This window comes from Elaeis guineensis, chromosome 5, assembly GCF_000442705.2.
Source record: "Elaeis guineensis isolate ETL-2024a chromosome 5, EG11, whole genome shotgun sequence".
Classification (NCBI taxonomy): domain Eukaryota; kingdom Viridiplantae; phylum Streptophyta; class Magnoliopsida; order Arecales; family Arecaceae; genus Elaeis; species Elaeis guineensis.
The window spans coordinates 16,734,873-16,762,426 of record NC_025997.2 but is presented as its reverse complement, the minus strand read 5'-3'; the positions used below and the strand labels follow the sequence as shown (position 1 = coordinate 16,762,426).

General features: G+C 34.5%; 1 protein-coding gene across 2 annotated transcripts; it reads left to right on the top strand.

The window, feature by feature from the left end:
• Nucleotides 1–21,080: 21,080 nt before the first annotated feature.
• Nucleotides 21,081–27,554, top strand: LOC105045033 (uncharacterized). Of its 2 annotated transcripts, none has more exons than XM_073257654.1 (2): nucleotides 21,081–21,361; nucleotides 26,643–27,554. In XM_073257654.1, exons 1-2 carry the CDS (start codon nucleotides 21,289–21,291, stop codon nucleotides 27,362–27,364), a joined length of 795 nt encoding a protein of 264 aa, XP_073113755.1. In that variant the 5' UTR covers nucleotides 21,081–21,288; the 3' UTR covers nucleotides 27,365–27,554. The 2 variants fall into 2 exon arrangements, with proteins under 2 accessions (XP_073113755.1, XP_073113756.1); XM_073257655.1 differs by lacking the exon at nucleotides 21,081–21,361 and adding an exon at nucleotides 23,624–24,160.

The following is a 27,554-nucleotide window of genomic DNA, read 5'->3' as shown; positions in this document are numbered from 1 at the left end:
GAAACCTTTGTGAGAGCCTACGAGCCAGTTATCAATCTTGTTTCTAGTATGCAGTCATGAGAGTGCTCTTCTTATGAGCCACTAGATGCATCTATACATAAGAGACCTTCTGATAGGTTAAAAAAGTCAAGAAGAAAAGAGAGGATGAGGTACAGGATCCTCACAAGATAAGATAGACTGGATACAGCCTTAAGTGTAGCAACTACATGTAGTGGGAGTACAATGCTAGGATTTATAAAGATTCAAAAAAAGAACAAACCCCTTACAAAAGAAGCTCCCAAAAGGAAGATACCTGCACCTAAATAAAAGAGCATTACATCTGTTGGTACATCAAAAAAAGAGAAAGTTTAAGAAAAGTAATGAAGAATATCAAAAGAAAATTAAATTTTTTTTTATAAAAGTACTTTTTAATTTTATACAAAGTAGACATATGATGTTTGTATTTTTAAGTAGCAGTAATAGTAGCATCAGTATCAGCTATAGTAATAACCCCAACAGCAGCTTCTTCAGCAGCACCAACAGCAGCCCCTACCCAATGACCCCCTTAAAGACTTTGACATCATTTTTTATCCTTTTTTTTTTTGTTGTACAATGTTTTTTTATTTTGGAGTTGTTTATGTGTTGATACATATGTACATTCATTGAATGGAGGAATGCATAGCCAATACACAGCTTTTTGTTATTTATGTGCCGATACATGTATAAGTTTTTTGATGTTGCTCTAAGCATGTAGAATGATACATAGCTTTTTTTTATGTTGTGGTGAACATGTTAATTGATATATTATTTTTACGTACTTCTCAATTAAAAATATGTTTGAAATGTGATCGATACATTTATACAGCTGATCGTATGTTGTGTATGATAGAAATGATAATTGTTTGGATTGTACAGGTGATCAAGTCTTCTATGTATCGATGTATACAGGTGATTGTATGGACTTAGACAAAAATGATAATCATGTGAATATATATAAATATATACAAGTGATTGTATGGATTATTGGCAGTTCTTGTTCAGTGCCTTATTATGTATGCTTGTGTATGGATGCTTTTATAGACTACAGTCAAAAATGATAATTGTACGGATGTTTATGGATGTGTATAGGTGACTATGAATTGTAGTTATAAATGATAATCGTGTAATGTGTATGAATGTGCAAAGGTGATTGTATGAATTGTTGGTAGTTCTTGTTCAGTATCTTAATATATAAATTGTGTGGAGATGTTTGTATGTATAGGTGATTGTATGGATTTTTGGTAATTCTTGTTCCGTGTCTTAGTATATATAGTTGTGTGTAGATATTTGTATGTATAGGTGATTGTATGGATTATTCATAATTTTTGTTCAGTGCCTTAATGTATATAGTTGTGTGTGGATGTATATAGATGTGTATAGATGAGTGTATAGACTTTAGATAAAAGTGATATTTATGGATGCATAACATTTTCGGTTTCTCCCATTGCATGGATAAATTATTTACTTCTGTGATATCTGTTGAGATATACCATGATATTTAAGGCACTAACAAGGAAACATACATATACATTTGTTAATAAAAACTAGTTACGTAAAAATCTTAAAAGTTTCAGTGCATGCAATAAGACCCCAAAAGATATGTTAACGAACACATAGACCCCAAAAGTTTCAAATTATTGTATTTTTTTTCTCTCCATTAGCAATATTCATAGACTAAACCGCTTTACATCCCATCTCCGGCACTCCACTTCATTGTCAATGGTGTGCTAGCAAATACCCATAAAGCAAACGACACAATCCCAAATATTTCTTCCACTCTCTATCAACGTGAAGCTTAGCCTCTAAATTCTTATTTCTTTGGATTAGTTTATTCATGATATCTCTTGTACGTGCTGACGGTGAGGAATCATATCATTAAAAAAAATACATATCCTCTTTTTTTTTCCATATTAAGAAATTGAAGCAATTGGTAGGCTATGGGTGACAAAAAATCTAAGAGGAATGAGGAGGCTCATACCTCAAAAATGGAGCAACCAAAGAACCTTCGGTTAGAATTAGCCATGGTCCATAAAGTCTTCAGGGATATCCTCAACCCATAGTCACAAAACATCATGGAGCTTTGGCTGGAACATTGTGTGGAGGTATGGAAGCCATTACGGTCTAAGTTTCTCTCTCTCCCTTTGATCTATGTGCTCCTTTCTATCTCTTGTACAATCTCTCTTTTTTCCGAGCAATCGGAGCCCTTCCCTCCCCCTCTTTTCTCACTTGTGTCTATAATGGATGGGACAGAGTACGACCAAGAAAAAAAAAGATGATGGTCATATGTATGTTACGTGACTCTTTTTTCTTTCAACTCTACTTCGTACCAAAATCATGAAACTTTGAAAAGGGCACTTATAGTATTTCATAAAGTTAATCTCTCAGTTGATCCTCACATCATAATGTAATCTAACGAATCTGGGGCTATTTGCAACATTTAGAGAAGTTTGGGGTGCATTTGTAATTTTTTTCTTTTAGGATCTAGATGTAAAAAGGTCAAAGTTTAAGGATATCTCTGTAATTTTATTTATAAAATTAAAAAAAAAAGGTGGGGGCGGGCGGGGGAACGGAGGGGGAGGATCGTTCATGCAGGTTTGGCCTACCGTGTCGCAGACTCAAAGGGGACGCCACGAATAAATAACGAGTACTTTACCTAAATAATTTTAAAAAAAAATTATTTATAAAAATAATCTAATTTTTAACTTATTTATCAAAATGATACAAACCATAAAAATATTATTTTGAATGGCATTTTATGATGGCCACGTCACTACCTTTTTCCACATGAATGACGAAAAAAAAATTAAAATTGCCATTTCGTATGGTATTTTTTAAAACACCATTTAAAATGGTATTTTTAAAAACACCATTTAAAATGATATTTTCAAAAATACCATTTCAAATGACGAGTTCAATTATTAATTCTCCAAAAAAAGAAAAAATGAAAAAAAAGAAATTATAAATTTAAATTTTTTAAAAAATAAAAATTATAATTTTGATTTAAATAAAAATCATCATTTCAAATTAGTATCCCCATTTCAAATTATCTTTTTAAAAAATATCTAAAAAAATTGGTGTAAAAAAAATAAAAAATATCATAAAAAAATGAAAAAAAATAAAAATTCTAATTCTAATTTAAAAAATAAAAATTTTAATTTTAATTCAAATAAAAATCATCATTTCAAATTACAATCTCCTTTTCAAATTAATTTTTTTAAAAAAAATACCATAAAAGAAGAAAAAAATAAGAAAAAAATAAACATTATAATTTTGAATAAATTTTAAAAAATAAAAATTCTAATTTTAATTCAAATAAAAAATATCATTTCAAATTATTTTTCCCATTTAAAATTAATTTTTTTAAAAAAATATCCCAAAAAAATCTTAAAAAATTAAAAAAATAAAAAGTGCCATAAAAAAAGAAAAAAGGAGGAAAAAATAAAAATTATAATTTTTAATTTAAAAAAAATAAAATTTTAAATTTTAATTAAAATAAAAAACATCATTTCAAATTACTTCCCCATTTCAAATTAATTTTTTTAAAAAATATTCCAAACAAAGGAAAAAAATACATTAAAAATGTCATAAAAATAAAAAAAATGGAAAAAATAAAAAAATTATAATTATAATTTTAAATTATAAAAAAATTAAAATTTGAATTTGAATTCAAAAAAATAAAAAAATAAAAAATGCCATAAAAAAGTGAAAAAATAAAAAAATAGAAAAAAATTATAAAATGAAATTTAAAAAATAAAAATTTTAACATTAATTCAAATAAAAAATATCATTTCAAATTACTCTCCCCATTTCAAATTATTTTTTTAAAAAAATATCTGAAAAAAAATTGGTGTAAAAAAATTAAAAACACCATAAAAAAAGAAAAAAGGGAAAAGAATTGAATTGAAAAAAATAAAATTCTAATTCTAATTCAAAAAAAAATTATAATTTTGAATATAAAAAAATAAAAATTCTAATTATAATTCAAATAAAAAATATCATTTCAAATTACTAAATAAATTTAAATTAAGTTTTTTAAAAAATATTCCAAACAAAGGAAAAAAATACCTAAAAAATGTCAAAAAGGGTAAAAATGGGAGAAAATTAAAAGTATAATTTTAAATCATAAAAATTTTAATTTAAATTCCAAAAAATTAAAAAAAATGCCATAAAAAAGTGAATAAAAGGAGAAAAAATAGAAAAAAAATAAAAATTATAATTATAAATTTTTTAAAAAAATTAACTTTAATTCAAATAGGAATTATCATTTTAAATTACTATCTCTATTTTAAATTAATTTTTTATTAAAAAATTACATAAAAATGACTAAAAAAATTAAAAAAAATTGAAAATACCATAAAAATAAAAAATAAAAATTTGAAATAAAAATATCAAAGAAAATGATGTTTTTGAAAACACCATCCCTTTTGGCATTTTTGAAGCTTAAGATCCAAAAAAAAAAGGAAAAACTCCCTCTTCTCCGGCGTGTCCCTCTTCTCCGCATCTTCCTTCTCCTCTCCGGTGGCACGACGATGAGCTTCCGACGACGGTGAGCTCCCTCTTCTCTCTTTCCTCTTCCCTCTCTCTCTCCTTTTTTTCTCCCTCTTCCTCTCTCTCTCATCCTCTTTTTCCTTGGCCCATCGGTGACAGACGGCCGGCGGCGGGCCCGTGCGCCCCCCATGTGGTTGGTCTGTCGGTGGGCCGCCACCGACCGCCCCGCCCCTCCCTTCCCTTGGCCGGTCGCCCGCTCTTTTTCCTCTTCCTCTCTCTCTCTCCCTCTTCCTCTCTCTCTTTCCTTCTTTTTCCTTGGCCCACCGGCGACAGCCGACCGATGGCGGTCCCGCGCGCCCCCATGTGGTTGGGCCGCCGGCGGCCACCCCGCCCCTTCCCTTGGCCGGCCGCCCTCTCTCTTTCCTCTTCCTCTCTCTCTCCCTCTTCCTTCTCTCTTCCTCTCTCTCTTTCTCCCTCTTTTTTCTTGGCCCACCGGCGATAACCGGCCGGCGGCGGTCCCCTTCCCTTGGCCGGCGGCCGCCCACCCCTCCCCTTCCCTTGGCCAATGGCAGGCCCCTTCCCTTCCCTTGGTCGGCCGCCCCGCCCCATCCCCACCCGCAACGGCCCCTCCCCGATGGCGGCCTTGTGACGATGGGCCCCGCAGCGGCCCCCGGTGGCGTGCCCCACGGCAAGCCCCGACGGCGGGCCCACAGTGGCCCCCCGGTGATGTGCCGCGGTGGTCCCCGATGGCAGGACCCCGACGGCGGCCCCCGATGGCAGGCCCCCGACGGCGGCCCCGCTGTGACCCCCGACGCCCTTCTATTTCGATCTTTTTATTTTTTATTTTTTATTTTTATCTCATTATATTCAAATTTGTTTTAAAATTTGATTCGATCCTACTTTAAAATTTTTAAAATATATTACATTTTATGAAAACGTAGACCTGCCAATTGACTAATGTAGGATATTTTACAATATCCGTATAAAATATATATTTGATTATATATTTTTATATGGATACTGTAAAATATATACATTGATCAATTGATTGTCCAGTTTGGACGATTTGGAAATTGTATTTAATTCTATAGGTAATTACATTATTCGAACGATATGTAGAGGGTTCGAGAGAAATTTCGGATAATATTTTTCTTTAGTTCTCCTTACACATTTTCAGTCGTGTGGGGAGAACTAAGGAGAAATGCTACCAAATTTCTTTCGGTCCCTATTGCGTATCGTTTGATTAATATAATTAACCTATAGAATTAATATAATTTTTGAATGGGATAGGATCTATCTGTACCTATTTATTGATGATATGATGTATTTATCATGTAAATCTTTTAAAATAATAAAATAATTAGTAATACTGAATTTTTTTATTTTGATTTTGTCATAGATTTTTTTGAGAAAATGGCCAGTACTCGAGTTCGTGTACTATTGTATTATGATGGTATGATACAGAATGACGAAACTGGTGTGCAGTACAGTCACCCTGCAAATCAGATGATTAGAGTATCTTTATCATTATCACGTCAAGAATTATTGGACTATTTATACAGCAGTATTCCTGTAGATAAAGAAAAATATGAAATAAAATTAAAATAAAAATCTCCTAATCTGTCGGGATAGTTAATGCAGAGCAAGTATATCTTAGTTCTAATTGATGACGATGAAGATGTCAAAGAAATACTGATATTTTTTTTGAAATATTCAAAATATCAATTTTTAGAATTATATATTGAAAAGAAAGATGTACCGAGCTTTGGATACTATAATCGGCTTTTAACTCAAGCAGACAATATTGTTGGGCCTTCCTCACCTTTCGTAACTCCTATGGTGCAAACCGATAGTATTGAAGCCATATTTGCAGAACAATATTCTACTACTACCGGTCCTAGTTGTCCAATTATTCAAAGTCCTATGGTGACTTCTCCTGTGTTTTCTGCAATGGTGATGGTGCGGAAACCAGAGCCATCAAAAATCGGCAACATAATTTAAGTTCGATTTAGATCGAAGAAGCCTCATTAAATTGATTCTACTTCAGTTATTTATTTTCAGTCAATAAATTTTAATGCATTTGGCTTTGGGTCCATAGGGCTATACTTAAATTTATCCACGTCATCTTAGGAGCCACCACTCTCCACATGTCAAGAGAAGAAATATGCATGCCAGCATGTGCCGTGCTCATGCCAAGTTGTGTCAAGCATCAAGCACCCACATGGAGTTCCATTTCTTTCTTAGAATTTCTTAAGAGTTCTTGGCTACTTACTTATTTTGTTGAAGGTTGATTTCTTTCCTATGGTAGATTATAATGCTTTACTTTTTTGTGGAGGGTTGATTTCTTCCTTGTAAAGATAAGAGATTCCTAAACAAACAGGACCCTTAGAGTCCTATATAAATCCTTGTATCTTTCATGAAAAAAAAATAATGAATGATTTTACAAACTCCACAAATACTTGTGTCAATAGCTCCGAGAGGGAGAGGGTGTGAGACCCAAAATCGTCCCACAAAAAGAGGGTGTGAGGCCCACTTTCTATCCTATTCCTTCTACTTAAGATTCTGTATTCCTGCGACTCTGATCGACTCCACCATCTACCCGCACAAGCCTATTCCGTCAAGAGAAGATCTGTCTCCTCCAGAATTTTTATCTGTCGTGCTGAGAGAAGGAGTGATTTCTTATTCTACAAATCATATGCTGTCAAGGACCTTCGTTCCTTAACAGTTGATCTTTGATTTTTTTTTAATCCGATGTTGGTAAAGACCTAGTTCTTTATCGATGGATCTGTTTGGTTAAAAGATTAAGAGCCCTAATCAGAGTAGTTTCTTAACTACCACGATCCAGATTCTTATCATTTTCTTGGATTTTTTCACGGGTTTAATGTTTTATTTTCTCTCGTTCCATTTTTATTTCTTTTTTTTGCATTTACTTGTGAGCATGTTTAATTTTTGCTATCTGTTTATGAAATTTTCTATTGCTAATTGTTTACTGATCTCTCGAATGGCATTCGTCTGTATCATTTAGATTAATCTCGCTTTAGTCTCGTATCAATCAATCACGCCTCCTGAGCAGAGTATAGACAACTATACTGTCTGTCCTAGGAATAATGAGCCCCTGGCCGGACGTGATTTGTTGTTGATGAACAGAAGAGAGCTTGATTATTAGGATTGATTTTCTTTTTTAGGATTGTCCCGCATCAATTTGGTATCAGAGCCAGGTTGATTAGGGCTTTAGTTCAAATTCAGCAATTTAAATTTCCGCAAGTTAAATTTTTGCACTCTAAATTTCGTACTTTACTTTCAAGCATTTTAATTTTTATTGCACCTTATTTCTACATCTTAGAGTTGCATGACCACTAGATCAGGTACCTGGTACCAACATCCTACTTCTCCACCCAACACCAATATGGATCCCAATATAGCAGCCATCATTAATGCTCTGACTGAAAAATTTGATGACATAAAAAATTTTATGAAAGCCATGGATGAGAGAATAGTGGTATTAGAAGAAGCTAGGCAGAAACAATCTGAACCTGAGTCTTCCCGACTACCTATAGGACAAAGAGGTAGGAATCTAGAACTTGATCGACCTATAGAGGCACGCCCGCACCATAACCAGTTCGATCAAGATGAGCATATTCTTAGGAATGTGAAAGTCGAAGCTCCAAGTTTTGATGGTTGTCTAGATCCGAGAGAGTACCTAGATTGAAAATCAGGTATGGACCACTATTTTGGATGGTACGAAATATCTGAAGCAAGAAGAGTTAGGTTTGCTAGGATAAAATTGATGAGGCAAGCCCGACTTTATTGGAAAAGTGTTGAGCGTCTTCTCAATCAGAGAAGACAAGATCCGATAGAAACCTGAGATGAGATGAAAGAAAAACTCAAAGAGAAGTACCTCCCCACCTCTTACCAACAAAGACTTTTAGATCAATGGCAGAGGCTTACTCAAGGGAATAGATCAGTCACCGAGTATATCACGAGATTTGATGAATACCTCATGAGATGTGGAGTAGCCGAAGATAGAGTTGTTACCTTATCTAGATTTAGAGCTGGATTACGAGAAGATATTCAGCGTAAGCTCTTTCTGCGAGAGGTAACCACGTTGGAACAAGTTTATCAACTTGCCTTAGATTTTGAAAAATTTTTTAGATATTCGACTCCCCGTCGTCCTGAACCCAATCGAGTAACCCCTTCTGGATCGAGACCTAATATTAATCAAACTCCTAGTAATGGACCTCCACTTACAAATCCTATTGGGAGAAAAGAAGATAAAGGAAAAAGAGCTATAGGAGAGTTATCAAAAGGAAGTAGTTCTCGATCTCATTGCTTCAAGTGCCATGGTTACGGTCACTTTGCTGCACAATGCCCCAACCGATCATTATTCATAGAAGAATTAGAAGGAGAAACTCTAGAAAATATTAAGGAGGAAGTTTATGAAGCTGATCCAGATTTAGCCGAGCAATTTGAGAGTACGGAGGACATCCTAGGTTATGCCACACCTGAGTCAGACCTTAGGCTTGGAGTCGTTAGGTATGTCCTAGCCCAAACTAAGGAAAGTGAAGACTGACGTAGGACCTCTATTTTCCATACCTTCATAAAATTTGACGATAAATTTTGTAAGATGATCATTGATAGCGGTAGCTGTATCAACGCCATCTCCACCGACACGGTTAAGCGATTAGGATTAACTCCTGTAGATCATCCCAGTCCATACCGTGTGTCTTGGATTGATTCCTCCTCTATTCCCATTAAATTTAGATGTCGTGTGCCCATCCAGCTTTATTCCTATCAGGATCATGTGTGGTGCGATGTCTTACCCATGAAAGTCGGAAGTATCATATTAGGTCGGCCTTGACTATTCAACAATGATGTTACGATTTATGGCCGTACCAACTCCTGTAGCTTTACTCATCAGGGTAAGAAGATCACGATTAATCCTTCCCCACCTAAGGCTACTAATAGAAAGATAGGTGATGGACCAAAAGAAAATCTTAAGAAGAAAAGCCTCAATCTAATAGGTGCTAAAGAATTAGAGACGACCATGAGTGAAGGATCACCAGTTTGGATGCTTGTTGCTAGAGAAGTTTGTGAGGATTCTAAGGTGGATTATCCTAAGGAAGTAGCTAACCTTCTTACTGAGTTTCATGATGTCTTTCCTGAGGATCTTCCAGATTACTTACCGCCTATGAGAAACATTCAACATGCCATTGATTTAGTTTCTGGATCTACCCTACCCAACTTGCCCCACTATAGGTGAAACCCTAATGAGCATGTCGAGCTACAAAGATAAGTTGGAGAGCTGATAAAAAAAGAATTTGTGAGGGAGAGTTTGAATCCTTGTGCGGTTCCTGCACTACTGACTCCAAAGAAGGATGGTACATGGAGGATGTGCATAGATAGCCGTGCCATTAATATGATCACCATTAAGTACCGCTTTCCCATCCCTAGGTTAGATGACATGTTAGATATGATGGCCGGATCCACTATCTTTTCTAAGATCGATCTTAAGAGTGGTTACCATCCAGTAAGGATTAGACCGGGAGATGAGTGGAAAACTGCTTTCAAGATAAAAAATAATTTATATGAGTGGATGGTGATGCCATTTGGATTATCTAATGCCCCTAGTACCTTCATGAGGTTGATGACCCAAGTACTACAATCATTTATAGGAGTATTTGTAGTCATATATTTTGACGACATTTTGATCTATAGTCGAACTAAGGAAGACCATTTAGATCACCTCCAAAGAGTGTGTCAAGTTCTTAAAACAGAAAGCTTGTATGCTAATCCTAAGAAGTGCGCTTTTATGACAGACCATATCATCTTTTTAGGTTTTGTTGTTACCCCCAATGGTGTATCTGCTGATCCTGAAAAGATTAGAGCAATAGTTGAGTGGTCGGTGCCCAAGAGTGTGCATGACGTACGGAGTTTTCATGGATTAGCAATTTTTTATCGTAGGTTCATAAAAGGTTTTAGCACTATAGTCACTCCCATCACTAACTGCATTAGAAAGGAAAATTTTGAATGGACCAGGGCAGCCAATAGAGCCTTTCTAGACGTTAAGGACAAGATGACTCATGCCCCAATCTTACGTCTCCCTGATTTTTTTAAGGTTTTTGAAGTAGCGTGCGATGCGTCAGGAGTTGGGATTGGTGGTGTCCTTAGTCAAGAAGGTCATCCGGTAGCATACTTTAGCGAGAAACTTAACGATTCTAAACTCAAGTATTCTACCTATGATAAGGAGTTTTATGCGGTAATTCAAGCTTTAAGATATTGGAGGCATTACCTACTACCGCAAGAATTTATTTTGTACTCTGACCATGAGGTCCTTAGATTCTTAAATTCTCAAAAGAAATTGAATCATAGACACGGTAGGTGGGTCGAGTTTTTGCAAGTCTATACTTTTGTTTTGAAACACCATGCAGGTGTAGAGAATCATGCTGCTGATGCCCTGAGTCGTCGTCATACTTTACTGTCCACCGTTAGTATAGAAGTTGTTGGTTTTGATAAGGTTAAAGAAAATTATGAGGAGTATCCAGATTTTAGTGACATACTTACCGCTTTACGTAAGGGGCCATCTAGAGAACGTAGTGAATATACCCTTCAGGATGGCTATCTATTTAGAGAAACTAGACTGTGTATCCCCCGTACATCTTTAAGAGATTTTTTAGTTTGAAAATTACATACTGGAGGATTAGCTGGACACTTTGGTAGGAATAAAACTATAGAGTTGGTAGAAGCCCAGTTCTTTTGGCCAAGCTTGAAAAGAGATGTTGTCCGAATTGTTGCCCAATGTAGAACATGTGCCGTGGCCAAGCAGAAAAAATAAAACACCGGCTTATATACACCCTTACCTATACCAGACTGTCCTTAGCAAGATGTTAGTATGGATTTTGTTTTGGGATTACCTAGGACAGCTAGGAAGCATGATTCTATTCTAGTGGTTGTAGATAGATTTTCAAAAATGGCCCATTTCTTGTCCTGTTGTCAAACGTCTGATGCGTCGAAAGTTGCAAGGATATACTTTGATGAGATTGTTAGACTACATGGATTGCCTAAAACCATTGTTTCTGATAGGGATGTTAGATTTATGAGCTACTTTTGAAAAATCCTATGGCATCTTTTAGGCACAAAACTAAAGTTTTCTTCTGCCTATCATCCGCAAACAGACGGTCGACCGAAGTGGTTAATAGGAGTCTTGAAAATCTTTTGCATTGCTTGATTGGGTAACTGGGATCTTTTGCTGTCCCGAGTGGAATTTGCATATAATAGCTCTCTTAATAGGTCCATTGGCATGAGTCCTTTTGAAGTAGTTCATGGATATCAACCTAAAAAACCAATAGACCTCATCCCATTACCCATACATGCTAGAATTTTCGAATCTGCAGAGTCATTTGCACAGCATGTCAAGAGTCTGCATAAAGAGATCAGTAAAAAAATTAGTATGAGTAATAAAGCTTATAAACAGAATACAGATTCTCATCGACATGTTCAAGAGTTTGCAGAGGGAGACTATGTGATGGTTCGATTGAGGCCTGAACGGTTTTCCTCCGGAATCGTGAAGAAGTTACATGCCCGAGGAGCAGGTCCGTTTAAGATCATAAAGAAAATCGGATCAAATGCGTATGTTGTGGACCTACCTTCTGATTTTGGAATTAGCTCTACTTTTAACATTACAGATCTTGTCGCCTATAAAAAATCAACTCGGATACCTAGTGAGCCATTTGAGCCTGAACCAACCTTTGAGAGCGAACCTATCCCTGAGTGTCCACCAGTCAAAATGTCAGCAAAACACGATCAGATTGAGAGAATTTTGGATGAGCAGATCCTTTCCACCCAGAGTCGAGGCTATCAGCGGTATCTGGTCAGATGGCGAGGTCGACCGGAGTCTGAAGATACCTGGATCACTTGAGAAGAGCTGCAACGCATTGATCCCGATCTACTTGAGCGTCACCAGAGCGGAATCGACCCACACTCGATAGGGTCGAGTTTTTTCCACCCCGGAAGAATTGGTGCGGACACCAGAGCCATCAAAAATTGGCAACATAATTTAAGTTCGATTTGGATCGAAGAAGCCTCATTAAATTGATTCTACTTCAGTTATTTATTTTCAGTCAATAAATTTTAATGCATTTGGCTTTGGGTCCATAGGGCCATACTTGGATTTGTCCACGTCACCTTTGGAGCCACCACTCTCCACATGCCAAGAGAAGAAATATGCATGCCAGCATGTGCCGTGCTCATGCCAAGTTGTGTCAAGCATCAAGCACCCACATAGAGTTCCATTTCTTCCTTAGAATTTCTTAAGAGTTCTTGGCTACTTACTTATTTTATTGAAGACTGATTTCTTTCCTATGGTAGATTATAATGCTTTACTTTTTTGTGGAGGGTTGATTTCTTCCTTGTAAAGATAAGAGATTCCTAAACAAACAGGACCCTTAGAGTCCTATATAAATCCTTATATCTTTCATGAAAAAAAAATAATGAATGATTTTACAAACTCCACAAATACTTGTGTCAATCGCTCCGAGAGGGAGAGGGTGTGAGATCCAAAATCGCCCTACAAGGAGAGGGTGTGAGATCCACTTTCTATCCTATTCCTTCTACTTAAGATTCTGTGTTCCTGTGACTCTGATCGACTCCACCATCTACTCGCGCAAGCCTATTCCGTCAAGAGAAGATCTGTCTCCTTCAAAATTTTTATCTGTCGTGCTGAGAGAAGGAGTGATTTCTTATTCTACAGATCATATGCTGTCAAGGACCTTCGTTCCTTAACAGTTGATCTTTGATTTTTTTTTTAATCCGATGTTGGTAAAGACCTAGTTCTTTATCAATGGATCTGTTTGGTTAAAAGATTAAGAGCCCTAATCAAAGTAGTTTCTTAACTACCATGATCCGGATTCTTATCATCTTCTTGAATTTTTTCACGGGTTTAATATTTTATTTTCTCTCGTTCCATTCTTATTTTTTTTTTTTTGCATTTACTCGTGAGCATGTTTAATTTCTGCTATCTGTTTATGAAATTTTCTATTGCTAATTGTTTACTGATCTCTCGAATGGTATTCGTCTGTATCATTTAGATTGATCTCGCTTTAATCTCGTATCAATCAATCACGACTCCTGAGCGGAGTATAGGCAACTATACTGTCTGTCCTGGGAATAATGAGCCCCTGGCCGGACGTGATTTGTTGTTGATGAATAGAAGAGAGCTTGATTATTATGATTGATTTTCTTTTTTAGGATTGTCCCGCATCAGGTGACTTCTCCTTTGCTAGAAGTAGTGGTAAGTACGGGAGACGACACTCATATAGGGAACGATGACTGGGTAGTCGGTGGAATAAATTTTGATAATCTAGGCTTTGAGTCAGATGAAAGCGGAGATGATGACTATTGGATGGATAAGGACAGTAGCAGTAATGATTTTGATGGTGAAGATGAGAATGATGATGAAGATGTTCAGCCTAATATTAATGTGGGAGAACCTCAACCTCGTTTGCATGAATCCCCATAATTTTTTAATGATATAAATTTAGGTGATGGTGGTTGTGTTAGTGCTAGTCGAAGATTGAACTCTGATAATCAGTTTTGGGACTCCTCGATGACTGAATTTTCTAAAGGTCTAATGTTTGAAAGTAAAGATTATGTAAGGAGAGCTGTTGATCTTTATCACATTATGAAGCATCGAACATACAATATAATTCAGTTGTATTCAAAATTATGGTCCGTACGATGCGCATCATCAGATAATATTCAAAATTATAAATGGAGGCTTCGTGCTGTATTGTTGAAAAAATATAGATATTTTCAAATCATAAAATATGAGGATCCTCACACTTATTTGTTTATAGGATTGAGTCGAGACCACAAACATGTCAGTGGAAGCATGATTAGTACACTAGTCTGACATATTGTTGAGAAAGAACCCAGTGTTAAAGTTGAAGCTATTGTGGCAATCATTAATGATCAATTTCAATATACAGTGTCATACAGGAAAGCATGGTGTGGAAAGTAGAAGGCATTGATTGATATTTATGGAGAATGGGAGCTGTCTTATGCTAAATTATCCTATTATATGGCTGCACTTCAACATGCAAATTTCGGTACAGTTATTTCATAAATTTTTTTTCAAACTGTGAATTTCAATGTTCGAATTTTAAATTATATTTTTTGGACTTTCAAACCATCCATCTAAGATTTTACGCACTGCCGTCCTGTAATCAGCATTGATGACACGCACTTGTATGAAAAGTTTAAAGGTAAGATGTTAATTGCAACAGAAATTGATGCAGAGAATGGGATATTTTCATTAGCATATGCAATTATGGAAGAGGAGATGACTGTAAATTGGAGTTGGTTTCTTTTCCAGCTCAGAACACATATCGTCAAAGATAGAAATGGAATATGCTTAATTTCTGACAGGTATCCAGGTATATTAATTGTCATCGCAGATGAGTCTATTGGATGGAGTCCACCATGTGCCTATCACCGATACTGCTTAAGATATATCTACAGTAATTTCAACACTCATTTTAAAAATGTGCAGCTGAAAAGAGCAGTATGGCAAGCAGGAAGCACTCATCAAGTTCGCAAGTTCAACTTTATCATGGGTAGGATCAGAACAGTGAATGAAGAGGCTTGGAACTGGTTGTCTGAGATAGAAAAGGAGAAGTGAATGTTGGCACATGATGATGGCCTGCGCTATGTGTCTTAACTACAAATTTATCAGAGATTTTTAATAGTATTTTACGAGGAGCTAGAAATGTGCCAATTACAGCTTGTGTTCAAATGATATTTTATCGTCTTGTGAAATACTTCAATACAAGGCATGCCCAAGCCTTGAGATATGTAGAGAAAAATCCAAATAATCTTTTTACTCCTCATGTTACAATTAAGATTGCTGAAGATCAAGTTAAAGCTAACCAGCATCGAGTAACAGCATTCAACCTTTAAAGAGACATATGTGAAGTACTTACGAGGAGAGCAAGCGCAGGATTACGAGGTGAAGAAAATTTTCATACTGTTACTTTAGCTGAAAGAAAATATTCTTATGAAAAGTGGAGCATGTACAAATATCCATGTTCACACGTTTTAGTTGTGTGTCAAGAAATTACTGTACATTTTAGTAGTTTTGTGGATGATGCATATATAATTACAGCATATATGAATGCTTGGAGCAGTGACTTTAATCCATTACCACATGAAGATTATTGGATGCATACACGTATGTTCAAATGTATTCCTGATCATCATCGTTTGAGATCCAAGCAGAAAGATAGATCAAAGTCAACAAGACTACGAAATGAGATGGATGATAGGCAAATAAGAAGTAAGAACCACTGTGGCATTTGTAAGGAACAGGATCATGACCGCCGCCACTGTCCTAGAATACTTCAACACACTTCAACTTCAAGCAGTGAAAGAATTAAAGGATCCGAAGATGTATTTTCGTCATTGTTTTATATATTTTTATAAGATTGTATTTGAATATATGTGTTTAATATCCAGAGATGAATTGAATTATGTGTTTAAGTTGTATTGTGTGATAATATTATGTTTAAAATATATTTCTCATAAAATGAATGGCTATCCTATATTTTATTTTTAATACATTTGTGATAATATCATTATTTTAGATTCATTAGCGTATTATGGCTTATGATTTGCGACATCTTGGTCCTCGAGACAGCAGTATTCTTACATTATAGGAGCACCATCGATCACAGACTATTTTAGATGGCGACGTAAGCATTCCAATCCTACTCTTACTATTTAATTTTTTTTTTAAAAGTCATATACATTATCTATTTATTATATCTTATTGCAGGAGCCAAGACACCTTCGTCTACGATGATCCGATGCTGACTTCTGGAGGACAGAAGACATCCCACATAGAGTGCTAGATTATTTACGATATCTTGAATTCTATGGAGTATATCGGATTGATCGTATACAGATGGACGTTGGTCTTATTACTGCTTTGCTTGAGAGATGACATCCAGAGACACACATTTCATCTTCCATTTGATGAGGCAACCATCACTTTACAGGATGTCAGCATCCTTACTGGACTATCAGTTGATGGCGATTCAGTTACCGAAGTTGATCCCACGCCTACCATTCCAGAGTGGCAGGCTTTGTGCTTGCGATTGCTAGGGTTTGAGCCCGACGTCCAATTTTTCAATCATTCACGACTCAAGATTGAGTGTTTGGATGATCGTTATCGATATTTTTATTTTGAGGATGATGCACCAGAGGAGATGGTGCAGCAGTATGTTAGGGGTCAGGTGCTGGGTTGTTAGGTGGTGTTCTGTTATCTGATACTTTATCGAATAAGATGAAGTTGATGGTTTTGCCATTATTAGAGGATTTAGACTTCGCTCGTAGACTTAGTTGGGACAGTGCAGTACTAGCTTGCCTGTACAGAGCTATGTGTCGGGGTTCTTATGCTGATCAAAGCGAGATTGATAGTTATCTTGTATTATTACAGGTATATGAATTAAAAATTTTTATTTTTAATATTCAATTATAGTTCACACTGAATATATCATGTATGATTTTTTTGAAATTTACAGATTTTGGTATGGGAGCGTATGCTGACTATTAGTCCATTACAACGACAGTTGCTCAAAATACCATCAGAGCAGCATGATCCTGATATTCTATTTAGACTAGAGGGACCATTGAAATATAGGTATAAAAATATTACTTTTTTTACTTGAAACTTACTATTTTAAATTTGATAAAAATTATTTAACATGAGTAGATTGTGAAACAGATGGAACGTTACATTCACCGTTCATCACGTATCGACGAGAGTGGCATGGGTTTATAGGTGCCAGTTGAATATATTAGTTGATATATATAGATAGATAAATTTAATTTTTTTATAAATATCATTTTACAGTATTCATAATCTATTAAAATTTTAGCTTACTAATTTTTTTTATTTTAACTCTATCAGTTTTTGTGGGAGCCATATACAGATGAGATATTGGTTATATTACCGCAGATGTGTACAATTGGACATGACATATGGACTGCTAGGATGCCACTTATTTGTTTTGATGTGGTAGAGTGGCATCTTTTCGATCGTGTCCTACGGTAGTTTGGTCAGATGTAGGACATCCCAGAGCAGTTTGATACTAGCCAGAGACTTCATCGTATTGATCGACGAGGGAGAGCTCATATTGACTGGCGTATCAAACATGCAGAGTACATCGATATTTGGGATGCACGTCGAGATCATATTGTTCATGGTGATCCCATTTTGAGAGGCTGTTCATATACCGAAGACTACATGGCTTGATTTTTTAGTATTACAGTGCGAGTTATTGGACAGCCTCGATATGCAGTTTCCAGATACGAGAGCGAGAGTTTTGCTGTGCGTCTTTTGGTAAGACTATGAAAATTAGTTTATGTTGTTTGTGTTATATTTTTATTTTATATTTTACAGTATATTGACTATTTTATTTTTATTATGTAGACTGATTCTATGTCGGGACTTGTGTTAGATGCTCGTCGTGCTTTATCTACGACTGATGAAGACGAACGGATTCGGATACTACGTGAGATAGAGAGAACAAGTTTCGAAATATTGGTGGCAATTGGTATTGACCCATATAGCTGTGCGCATTGGTATGGAACAGCCGATGCGCCAGATATGAGATATACGCCATCAACATATATTCCACATATGCCATAACCGCATATTCCGCAGATGTCATCACTAGATGCTGCACAGATGCCACTGTCTTTTGATACACAGATGGCAGCGCCTTCTTCTTCCTATATTCCTCAGATGACATCACCGGATACCAGTTGGCCATATGAGTATGACACTTTCTTTTCAGGCCCATCCGTGTATCTAGATGAGAGGGTTGAGGGGGTCGCTCAGTCCGTAGATGATCCGACAGCATCAGTTATTCCTGAGCAATATGACCAGCAGATCTTCACTGATATAGGGAAGGAGCCATCACAGCAGGAGTAGGAGCAGCACTGAGGACCTTCCTGAGAAGGTCCAAGTGACCACGGGCACCATGATGTCCTTATGGGACTTATTCTTTTTTAAATTTATACTTAGTATTTTTAAAACTTTTATTGTACTATTTTTGTACACTTGACATATTGATTCTATTTAATATTATTAATTATTAATTTTATTTTATATTATTTAATTTCAAGTGATCGGATATTATGCTTTGTGGATATGGATACACATACTCTAATGTGTCTCAGAACATTAGGAGAAAAAAAGTTATGCTAAAAAGACTATAAAAATTATAACATAAATAATAATAATATATCTAATAATTTAATTATATTTTTTAAAATATCTAAAAATAAGTTAAATCAGACAAGTCGGTAGGGAATCATCAAAGTTCAAACCGATTTTTCGATATATGAGATGAATCGGACCGCATTGGTACATCTCGATCTGGTACGGATACGAACAGCTACGTACGGTGCGGTATGGGCCGATATAGGACAGTAAGGTTTCGATATAATTTTAAATTTAAAATTATAATTTTTATTTTTTTCTCTTTTTTTTTCATTTTTTCTTTTTTATGATATTTTTTATTTTTTAAATTTTTTCAGATATATTTTTTTGAGATATTTTTTTTAAAAAATTAATTTTAAAAAAAGATTGTAATTTGAAATGATGATTTTTATTTGAATTAAAATTAATTTTTTTTAATTTAAAATTATAATTTTTATTTTTTTATTTTATTTTTTTAATTTTTAAGATATTTTTTTGGGATATTTTTTTAACAAAATTAATTTTAAAAGAGAATTATAATTTGAAATGATGATTTTTATTTGAATTAAAATTAAAATTTTTATTTTCTTAAAATTTAGAATTATAATTTTTATTTTTTTCAATTCAATTTTTTTCTTTTTTTTTTTTATGATATTTTTTATTTTTTTTACATCAATTTTTTTCAGATATTTTTTTAAAAAAATAATTTGAAATGGGGATAGTAATTTGAAATAATATCTTTTATTTAAATTAAAGTTAAAATTTTTATCTTTTTTAAAATTTTAATTTTAATTTTTTATTTTTTTTCCCCTTTTTTTATATTTTTTCACTTTTTTATGGTATTTTTTATTTTTTAAATTTTTTTGAATTCACATTAAAATTTTAATTTCTTTTATAATTTAAAATTTTAATTTTAATTTTTTCTCATTTTTACCATTTTTTCTATTTTATAGTATTTTTTGTTTAGGTAGTTTTTTCCTTTGTTTGGAATATTTTTTAAAAAAATTAATTTGAAATGAGAAAAGTAATTTGAAATAATATTTTTATTTGAATTAAAATTTAAAATTTTATTTTTTTTAAATTTAAAATTATAATTTTTATAATTTTTATTTTTATTTTTTTATGATATTTTTTATTTCTTTAATTTTTTAAGATATATTTTTTTAAGATATTTTTTTAAAAAAATTAATTAATTTGAAATGGGGAAAGTAATTTGAAATGATGTTTTTTATTTGAATTAAAATTAAAATTTTTATTTTTTTAAATCAAAATTATAATTTTTATTTTTTTATTTCTTTCTCATTTTTTCTTTTTATGGTATTTTTTATTTTTTTAATTTTTTAAGATTTTTTTGGGATATTTTTTTAAAAAATTTAATTTTAAATGAGAAAAATAATTTGAAATGATATTTTTTATTTAAATTAAAATTAAAATTTTTATTTTTTAAAATTTAATATTATAATTTTTATTTTTTTTATTTTTTTTATGATATTTTTTTTGAAAAAATTAATTTGAAAAGGGGATTGTAATTTGAAATGAGAATTCTTATTTGAATTAAAATTAAAATTTTTATTTTTTAAAAATTTAGAATTATAATTTTTATTTTTTTAGATATGTTTTTTTTTACACTAATTTTTTTTAAAATATTTTTTTAAAAGATAATTTGAAATTGGGATACTAATTTGAAATAATGATTTTTATTTTAATTAAAATTATAATTTTTATTTTTTAAAAAATTTAAAATTATAATTTTTATTTTTTTATTTTTTAAAAAAATTAAAATCATCAAATCAAATGATATTTTAAAAAATGCTATTTGATTTGATGATTTTATTTTATTTTATTTTTATCTATGTGAAAAATGAATGGAATAGAATGGTGATATGGCCATCATAAAACGTCATTTTGAACGATGTTTTATACTGGTTGTATTATTTTAATAAATAAATTAAAAAGTAAATTATTTTTATAAATAATTTTTTTAAAAAATTAATCGGGTAAAACAGTCAATAAATAACAAGGAAAATCAACACGTCTGCGTTAGAGTTGATGGTTCCAGGGGATAATGCTAATCGTACGCATGCTCGTATGGAACATATTATGCGGACGTGGCCGGCTGCCGACGCGTTGCATCAAGGGAACCCAGCATCCCACCCTTCGGGGAAAGGTAAACCGGAAGGGGATGCGTGCTTTGAGAGCCGGGTTGCCACGCGTTGGCACGTGGTGTAGTTTGCATAAAATATGGCATGCGAGCGTGTGTCGCATAGCATTGTCCGGGTCCAGGATTCTAGAATGCGGTGGGACCCACTCTTCTCCACGACTCCACAGCTCGTCTTCGAAACTAAAGCGCCGGTCTCCAGCTGCCTCCGACGCCAAAGCTGATAAAGAAGAGATTAAAGTTCTAAATTATTTTTCCGCTCGACCAGAGGAATCTCGATACCTTGATAGCCTTCGCTGTCCCCAAATCCAAGCCTGAGCGCCCCAAGCCACGATTAGGGTTAGGGTTTGGTCGACCGGCGAGGATGCTGGATCTCCAGAAGCGGCGGGTCCAGCTTGCGCTTTTTGTCGCAGGCCTCATCGCTCTCAGCATGACAGGTTCTCTTCCTCGATCTCTTCTCTTCGTACATTTCTCCTTTTTTTCTAATTTTTTTGAGTTATTTTCCCGTAATTCCAGCGTTATTCCTTCTTGTAAATAATTGGCAGTTAATTTGAGTGACTTTAATGCCTACGAGTTCATTCTGGCAAATTCTGCGTCAAGTTGGCTCATCATTGCGCGATTTGTTGGAGATTGGATTCGATGCGGTTAGAATTTCGATTCATATGATACTAGGTGTGGTGGCTTTTGAGCGCAGATAGAACCCAATAAGAACTTACTACTTCACTGTTTTGATTTTCATCATGCCCTTAGTTTCAAAAAGGTGTTTTTTTCCTGGGATTTTAAATTCTTAGGATATTAAAATCGATCATTTTGGAGAGAGCATGAGAGCGACATATGAAGAAAGCATCTGATTGTGATACTTTTGAAGTGCGTGTAGCCTTAAAGTCCTCATTTTTGTTGCATTGGCATGGTTGGGATTGTGTTCTAACTAGTGGCAACCTAAGGTATTTTGATTATATGAATATGTATGGATCATGGAGGACCTTGTCTATTCATGGTGTTTGCTTTATAATTATATGGTAACTTCTAGTTGGTGATGCTCATCATGGAATTTGTGTAGCCTGCCGCCATATTGGAGCCAATTTTGTATTCGGGATTTTATCTTAAGTGTTGGGGGAAGGCTTAGATTGTTCCATTGTAACCATTGTCATTTTTGGTTTGTTTCCTTTGCTCTGTTGTACTGTTTCTTCATTAACCCAACGTGGGGTTTGCCCTCCTTTTTCTGAAAATTTGGAAAAAAGGAGGGGAAGTTCATTCAGTGGTTACTGAGGATTTTCATCTTGATGTCAATTTAGAAGCTTGTCTGTTTACCATCTTATTATTTCTCAAAATATTTCAGCACTTTTTTTCCATTAAGATGATTCTGTTATTGTCACCAACATACTAGCGCTCATGACCACGGGTTTGTTTAAATATTGTCCGATGGCCATCAAGCTAGTAGAAAAAATACCTTTATAAAAATCATTACTACTAACTAATTGGCATTCCGTAACACAAGTGTAAATTTACTTTTTAAAAAATCACAAGTGTAAATAGTGAGCCTTGTTCTGTTTGGTTATATTTGCTTTCATGAATTCATTTGGACATTACTTCCGACTCTAGACCGAACTGCCCTCTTAGAAGGAACGGGCTTTGGAATTCCTTCTTACTCTTGTTGTCTCATTACTTAATTTTGATGCTCTAAACTATGCATTCAACTTTTTCTTCAGGGGGTTGTTGCAGTCAATTTTGCATTTGCTGAGCATCTCAAATAATTTCTCTGTACCTTTTTTCCCCCAAAGAGTATAATTACAATAAACAAAAGCTTTCTTTATTTTGGTTTTATATGGAAATGATATGTTGCTTGTATTTCCTTTTACTATGGAGAAAAATCTTATATGTACCCCAATCTCTTCTTTCTGAGTCATTTCCTGTACACTGTGTTGCTTCAACAGGCCATTTTCTTGGCATGGGTCTGGTGGGGAGCAAATCAAATCTTCTTTTTTTCTTGAATCTACTAAGGGCTAGTTTTTATTTACATTTGCGTTCATTTCTTTAATCTTATAAGTTTTATTATTTTTCCCTTTTAAATTATATGGTCCATGGTTCACCAAATCAATTTTCATTTTCTGAAATAGTTCAACTGTTCAAGTAATACTTGTCTTAGATTCTTAGTCTTACATGAAACTAATGCACGTAGCTGCAACAAGCTGTTATTTGATCCTATATCATTGCCTTCCTAACAATGAATATCTGATATGAAAGTACAGTTCTTGTGTCTCAAGCTTTGATGCAAAAATGCTAATTATGTCTAGGAAAACAAGCAATTACGTGACCACATCTTTATTCTACTCTGAGAAGTCTTCTAAATTTATTGAAGTCTCGACAACCTTGAGGTGATAGGAGGGCATTTTTTGAGTAGAATATTTGGTAGGATCATCATCAAGTATACCAGTTCTCAAATTTTAATATTAGAATATTCTTTATCACCAAACGATCCAGTATCCAGATAAGATGCTATGAGCTTATCTCTAGAAGTTTAAGCACATGATTTTGTAATGTAAATAGCATTCTTGGAAATATCATATCTTAGACCATGATCAATAAGATAACCAGATACTGTTGATGTGAAACTTGCTTCCCAGGCATTGCTTCATTTTTGATAGTTTATGAGATCATCTGTTATTATTACATCATCCTCAATATTTACTAGAACAAGAATACTGCTTCTTTCTTTATCTTTATGCAAACAGTAATAAAGTTAAGTGATGCCTTGAACTCTTTGGTATCAGTTCGAACTATTTAGACCACGCACAGTGAGTTTTTCAAGCTATAAATTGCCTGGTGTAGGAGAATTTAAAGTAATTGCATGAAAAGTGAAATTAGAAGCTGCGCATATTGTGGGAATATATAATGAATAACTCAGGGCACCCAATGCATCAGAAAAAATATGGCCATTCTTTTGCATTAGGAACCATTGATCATGTAGATGCAGGGTTTAGAGTTTTGACTTTCTTTTTCTGTTTCTTTTGGCATATATTTAGTCTGCCTTTGTTTATGTCATTCAGAATTTATTAGAATCTTTATTTTTATGTTTTGATTTTGTCCAAAAAGTTTATTTGATTATATTTTGTGGACTTAATGTGGCATAACCTATGTATGCAAGGTGAAGGACAAGTGTTCTGTGATGGTGATGAATTTATTAGAATTGAATCTAGATTGAATTTGTTTCTCTTAAACTTCAAGTGTTCTTTAAGGTGAATTTCTAATTATCCCTTTTCTCTCCTCTGTTAATTTACTTTAGTAGGTATTGATATGTATTAACTAACACATAGGAGCAATAATCCTACTTCATTTCCATGGTTAATACCCTAAGATTGTGATAATCACATGCAGAGCTTGAAGCAAAAAGAGAAATGTTGTATGTATTATTTCATAATTATCGAGTATGCTGGTGCACGCTTAAAAGGAGCTTTAGTCCTGCTAACAAGAACTTTACCTCTATTCTTTTAAGGTGAAACTCCCCAGTTGCATAAACTTATTATAGGTGGTTCGTTCTCAGTTGCTTCTGCTCCTGCTTCTAAATGCTTTCGAGCTTCCTTTTATTTGTGACACTATCTATAGTACCATGATTCCAGTGATATCACTTTCAAATAGCAGTTTTTTCTTTTGTCCTTCTAGATAGGGTGTACACAATCTGGTTTGGGAATATTCTTAAACCAAACTAGTAAATTACAATTTGCTAGTTTTACAAACCAAAGTAGACCAGACTAGACCAGACAAGATCGGTGTATTATGGTTTGGTTTGATTAATGGTTTGACATATTGCAATACGAAAGACGGAAAATCTTGAGAAAAAAATATTCTAGCCAAATAAAGATGGAAATTAACAAGCTAACTTTCAGACCAATGTATAGCTCCGGTTCTGTAACCATTAAAGTGAAGATTACATCTTTAGATCTCATTGCTGTTATATAAGTATATTCACCAATTATGTGGCATTATTTGAAATCTGCAAATGCACAACCAAACAAAAATGTCTCTAAGTTCCAGAGAATTAAGATTATGCAATGCTCCAAAGTGCAGAGTGAATTTACTATTACTAAAATAAACCATTAAAATTTTTGATATCAAGAGACTAAAAGTTTGGCATTCAGTTCTTTAATCCTCTAACTAGAAGTTAGAAGTGCTGCACTATGAAAACTGTTTGTAATGAAGGAGAAGTAGGGCTCCTTGATTCAGACTTCAGTAAAGGATAGGAAAAAGCTTAGGGGATAGAGATAATGAAGTGGGCTGCTAAGGATAAAAGAGCCAACCAAAAGCTAGGCTCTATTCTAGGATTTATATGTTAGTATATACATATATATATACACACATATGTTATGGTTAACAGTTTGGTCTAATCTAATATTTTTGTAAAATTGGATCAAACCGTTAAATTGTTTTATATGAAAATCATAAACCAAACCAGACCATTTTAGTTTGCCAACCAAACCATATTGATAAAAATGGTTTGGTCTGGTTTGGTTTACGGTTTGAACCATTTAGTGAACACCCCTACTTCTAGGTATTCTCATTAATTTGTATATCATTAAATACATTGTCAGATTGAATCATTCTACTAGTTTGTATTATCATGTGTCTATTATAGAAGTATTTCATAGTAATGCTTCTTAGGCATTCTCACTCCATACCATCCTCCAGAATTTGCTATTTCCCTGATCTAATCATGCAACTATTTGAAAGCGGCGTCTAAATTAGCTTCACCACTAAAGTAAAAAATGGAGTATGACTGTGCCAACAATGCCATAAGTTGATAATTTTCTCCAGGTTCACCAGAGTAGATGGCACAAATGATTCTGCCTCAGTCTCACATATTGTGACAAACCACTAAAATTCATCCTCATTAGCTTGTGACAATTAAGACAAAGCTCTGGGAATTGGTCAGTTTGGAGAAAGCAGCAATACTTGGAAGTGAGTAAATTTTGCTAACACCAAGCATAAGGAACCTAGAACCATCAACTAGTCTTAACTTTCCTTCTTTTATAATATTAGGACAAAATTGGACTCAATTTTCATTTCTTTGTGGTTCATGGATTGAGGGCCTAAGAGGAGGATAAAGAAGAGACAGATAAGGATGTCTGAATCTTAGACTTACTAGCACCATAGATTTCATGTTGTGTGGTGATTTCTGGGTAGTCTTGCTCTAGATTTTAAAGTGCTCCTACATTATCTGGATAATAGAGAACAAAATCCTCCTTTTCTTTTCTTATTGTTTGCATTGAGCATGTAGCAGACAACTGATTGGCAGTGGATGGATTCTTTATAAATATGTAAGAGTCTAGTGGTATTTCTACATCAGCAAAAAGTTGAAAGTCATCAGGGAAAAAACAGATGGATACTGCTTGCTTTATTTCAGAACCAGGTTTGGTAATGAAAATTGGTGGATGATAAGAAAATTTTCACCTGGACATCTGTGAATACTGAAGGCAGTTCCCTTGCATTTGATTGATGCAAGTGCTAAAACTTCTGTTTTAAGCAGTGCCAACATTCCACTGAAATTAATGTTCTATCTTGTGGGCATCCTTCCAATCTTTTGGTTATAGCCAACAAACTAACTGCAGGAATTGTATATGAATTGAAACTATGTTTCACTTCCACTGCAAATGCTCTTTTTTTTTCCTGTTGCCCCATTAATTGTAAGCCCTTATATTTATATTACCCTTTTTTCTTCTCCAGCTGAGAAGTTCAGGGAACTTGTTGGAAAAGAAGCTGCATCCAAAAGTGGTGAGTTTACATTTTTGAACTGCTTTGACATGGGCTCTGGAAGCCTTGCTTGTGGGGCCAAAGAAGGCGTCAAACTCTATGTCTACAACGTCCGAAGTGCTCATGTGGAGAAAGTAAGGCAGCGAGCCACTGAGGCTGCACTAACTGATGCGTTGAAGGAAGGGTTGAGTGTAAGTGATGCAGCAAAGCAGGCACAAAAAGTTGGAGCAAAAGCTGCAAAGTTGGCTTCCAGACAGGCCAAGCGCATTTTGGGTCCTATTATATCCTCAGGCTGGGACTTCTTTGAAGCCATATACTTTGGGGGCACCATGACAGAGGGATTTCTCAGAGGGACTGGCACCTTGTTTGGGACCTATGCAGGAGGGTTTCATGGAGAACAAAGGCTGGGTAGGTTGGGTTATCTTATGGGAAGCCATCTGGGTAGTTGGGTTGGAGGAAGGATAGGATTGATGGTATATGATATCGTAAATGGAGTGAATTATTTACTTCAGTTTGTCCAACCGGAAGAAAACATAAACTCCATTATTGCTGATGAAGATTCTGGTTCTGAAGATACAGATGAAACAGAAGAACACGTTCACTATGGAAGTCCAAGTGAGGAAGCTGGTTATTATGAAACCCCACAAGGGGAAACACAGGAGACTGAAGCCTCAGGGGGTTGGGGTTTATTTTAGATGATTAACCAAATGAGATGCTAATGATTGTTGTGACATATGTAGCAATTTCCATTTTCATGTTTCTTACTGTAATTATTGGTGCAGCAGTGTTGAATATATTTTGTTTTGGGTTTATCAGTGATGCATCAGGTCACTGGAGAAAGAAATATTTTATTACGTGTTGGATAGCACGAGCAGAATTCCTTGA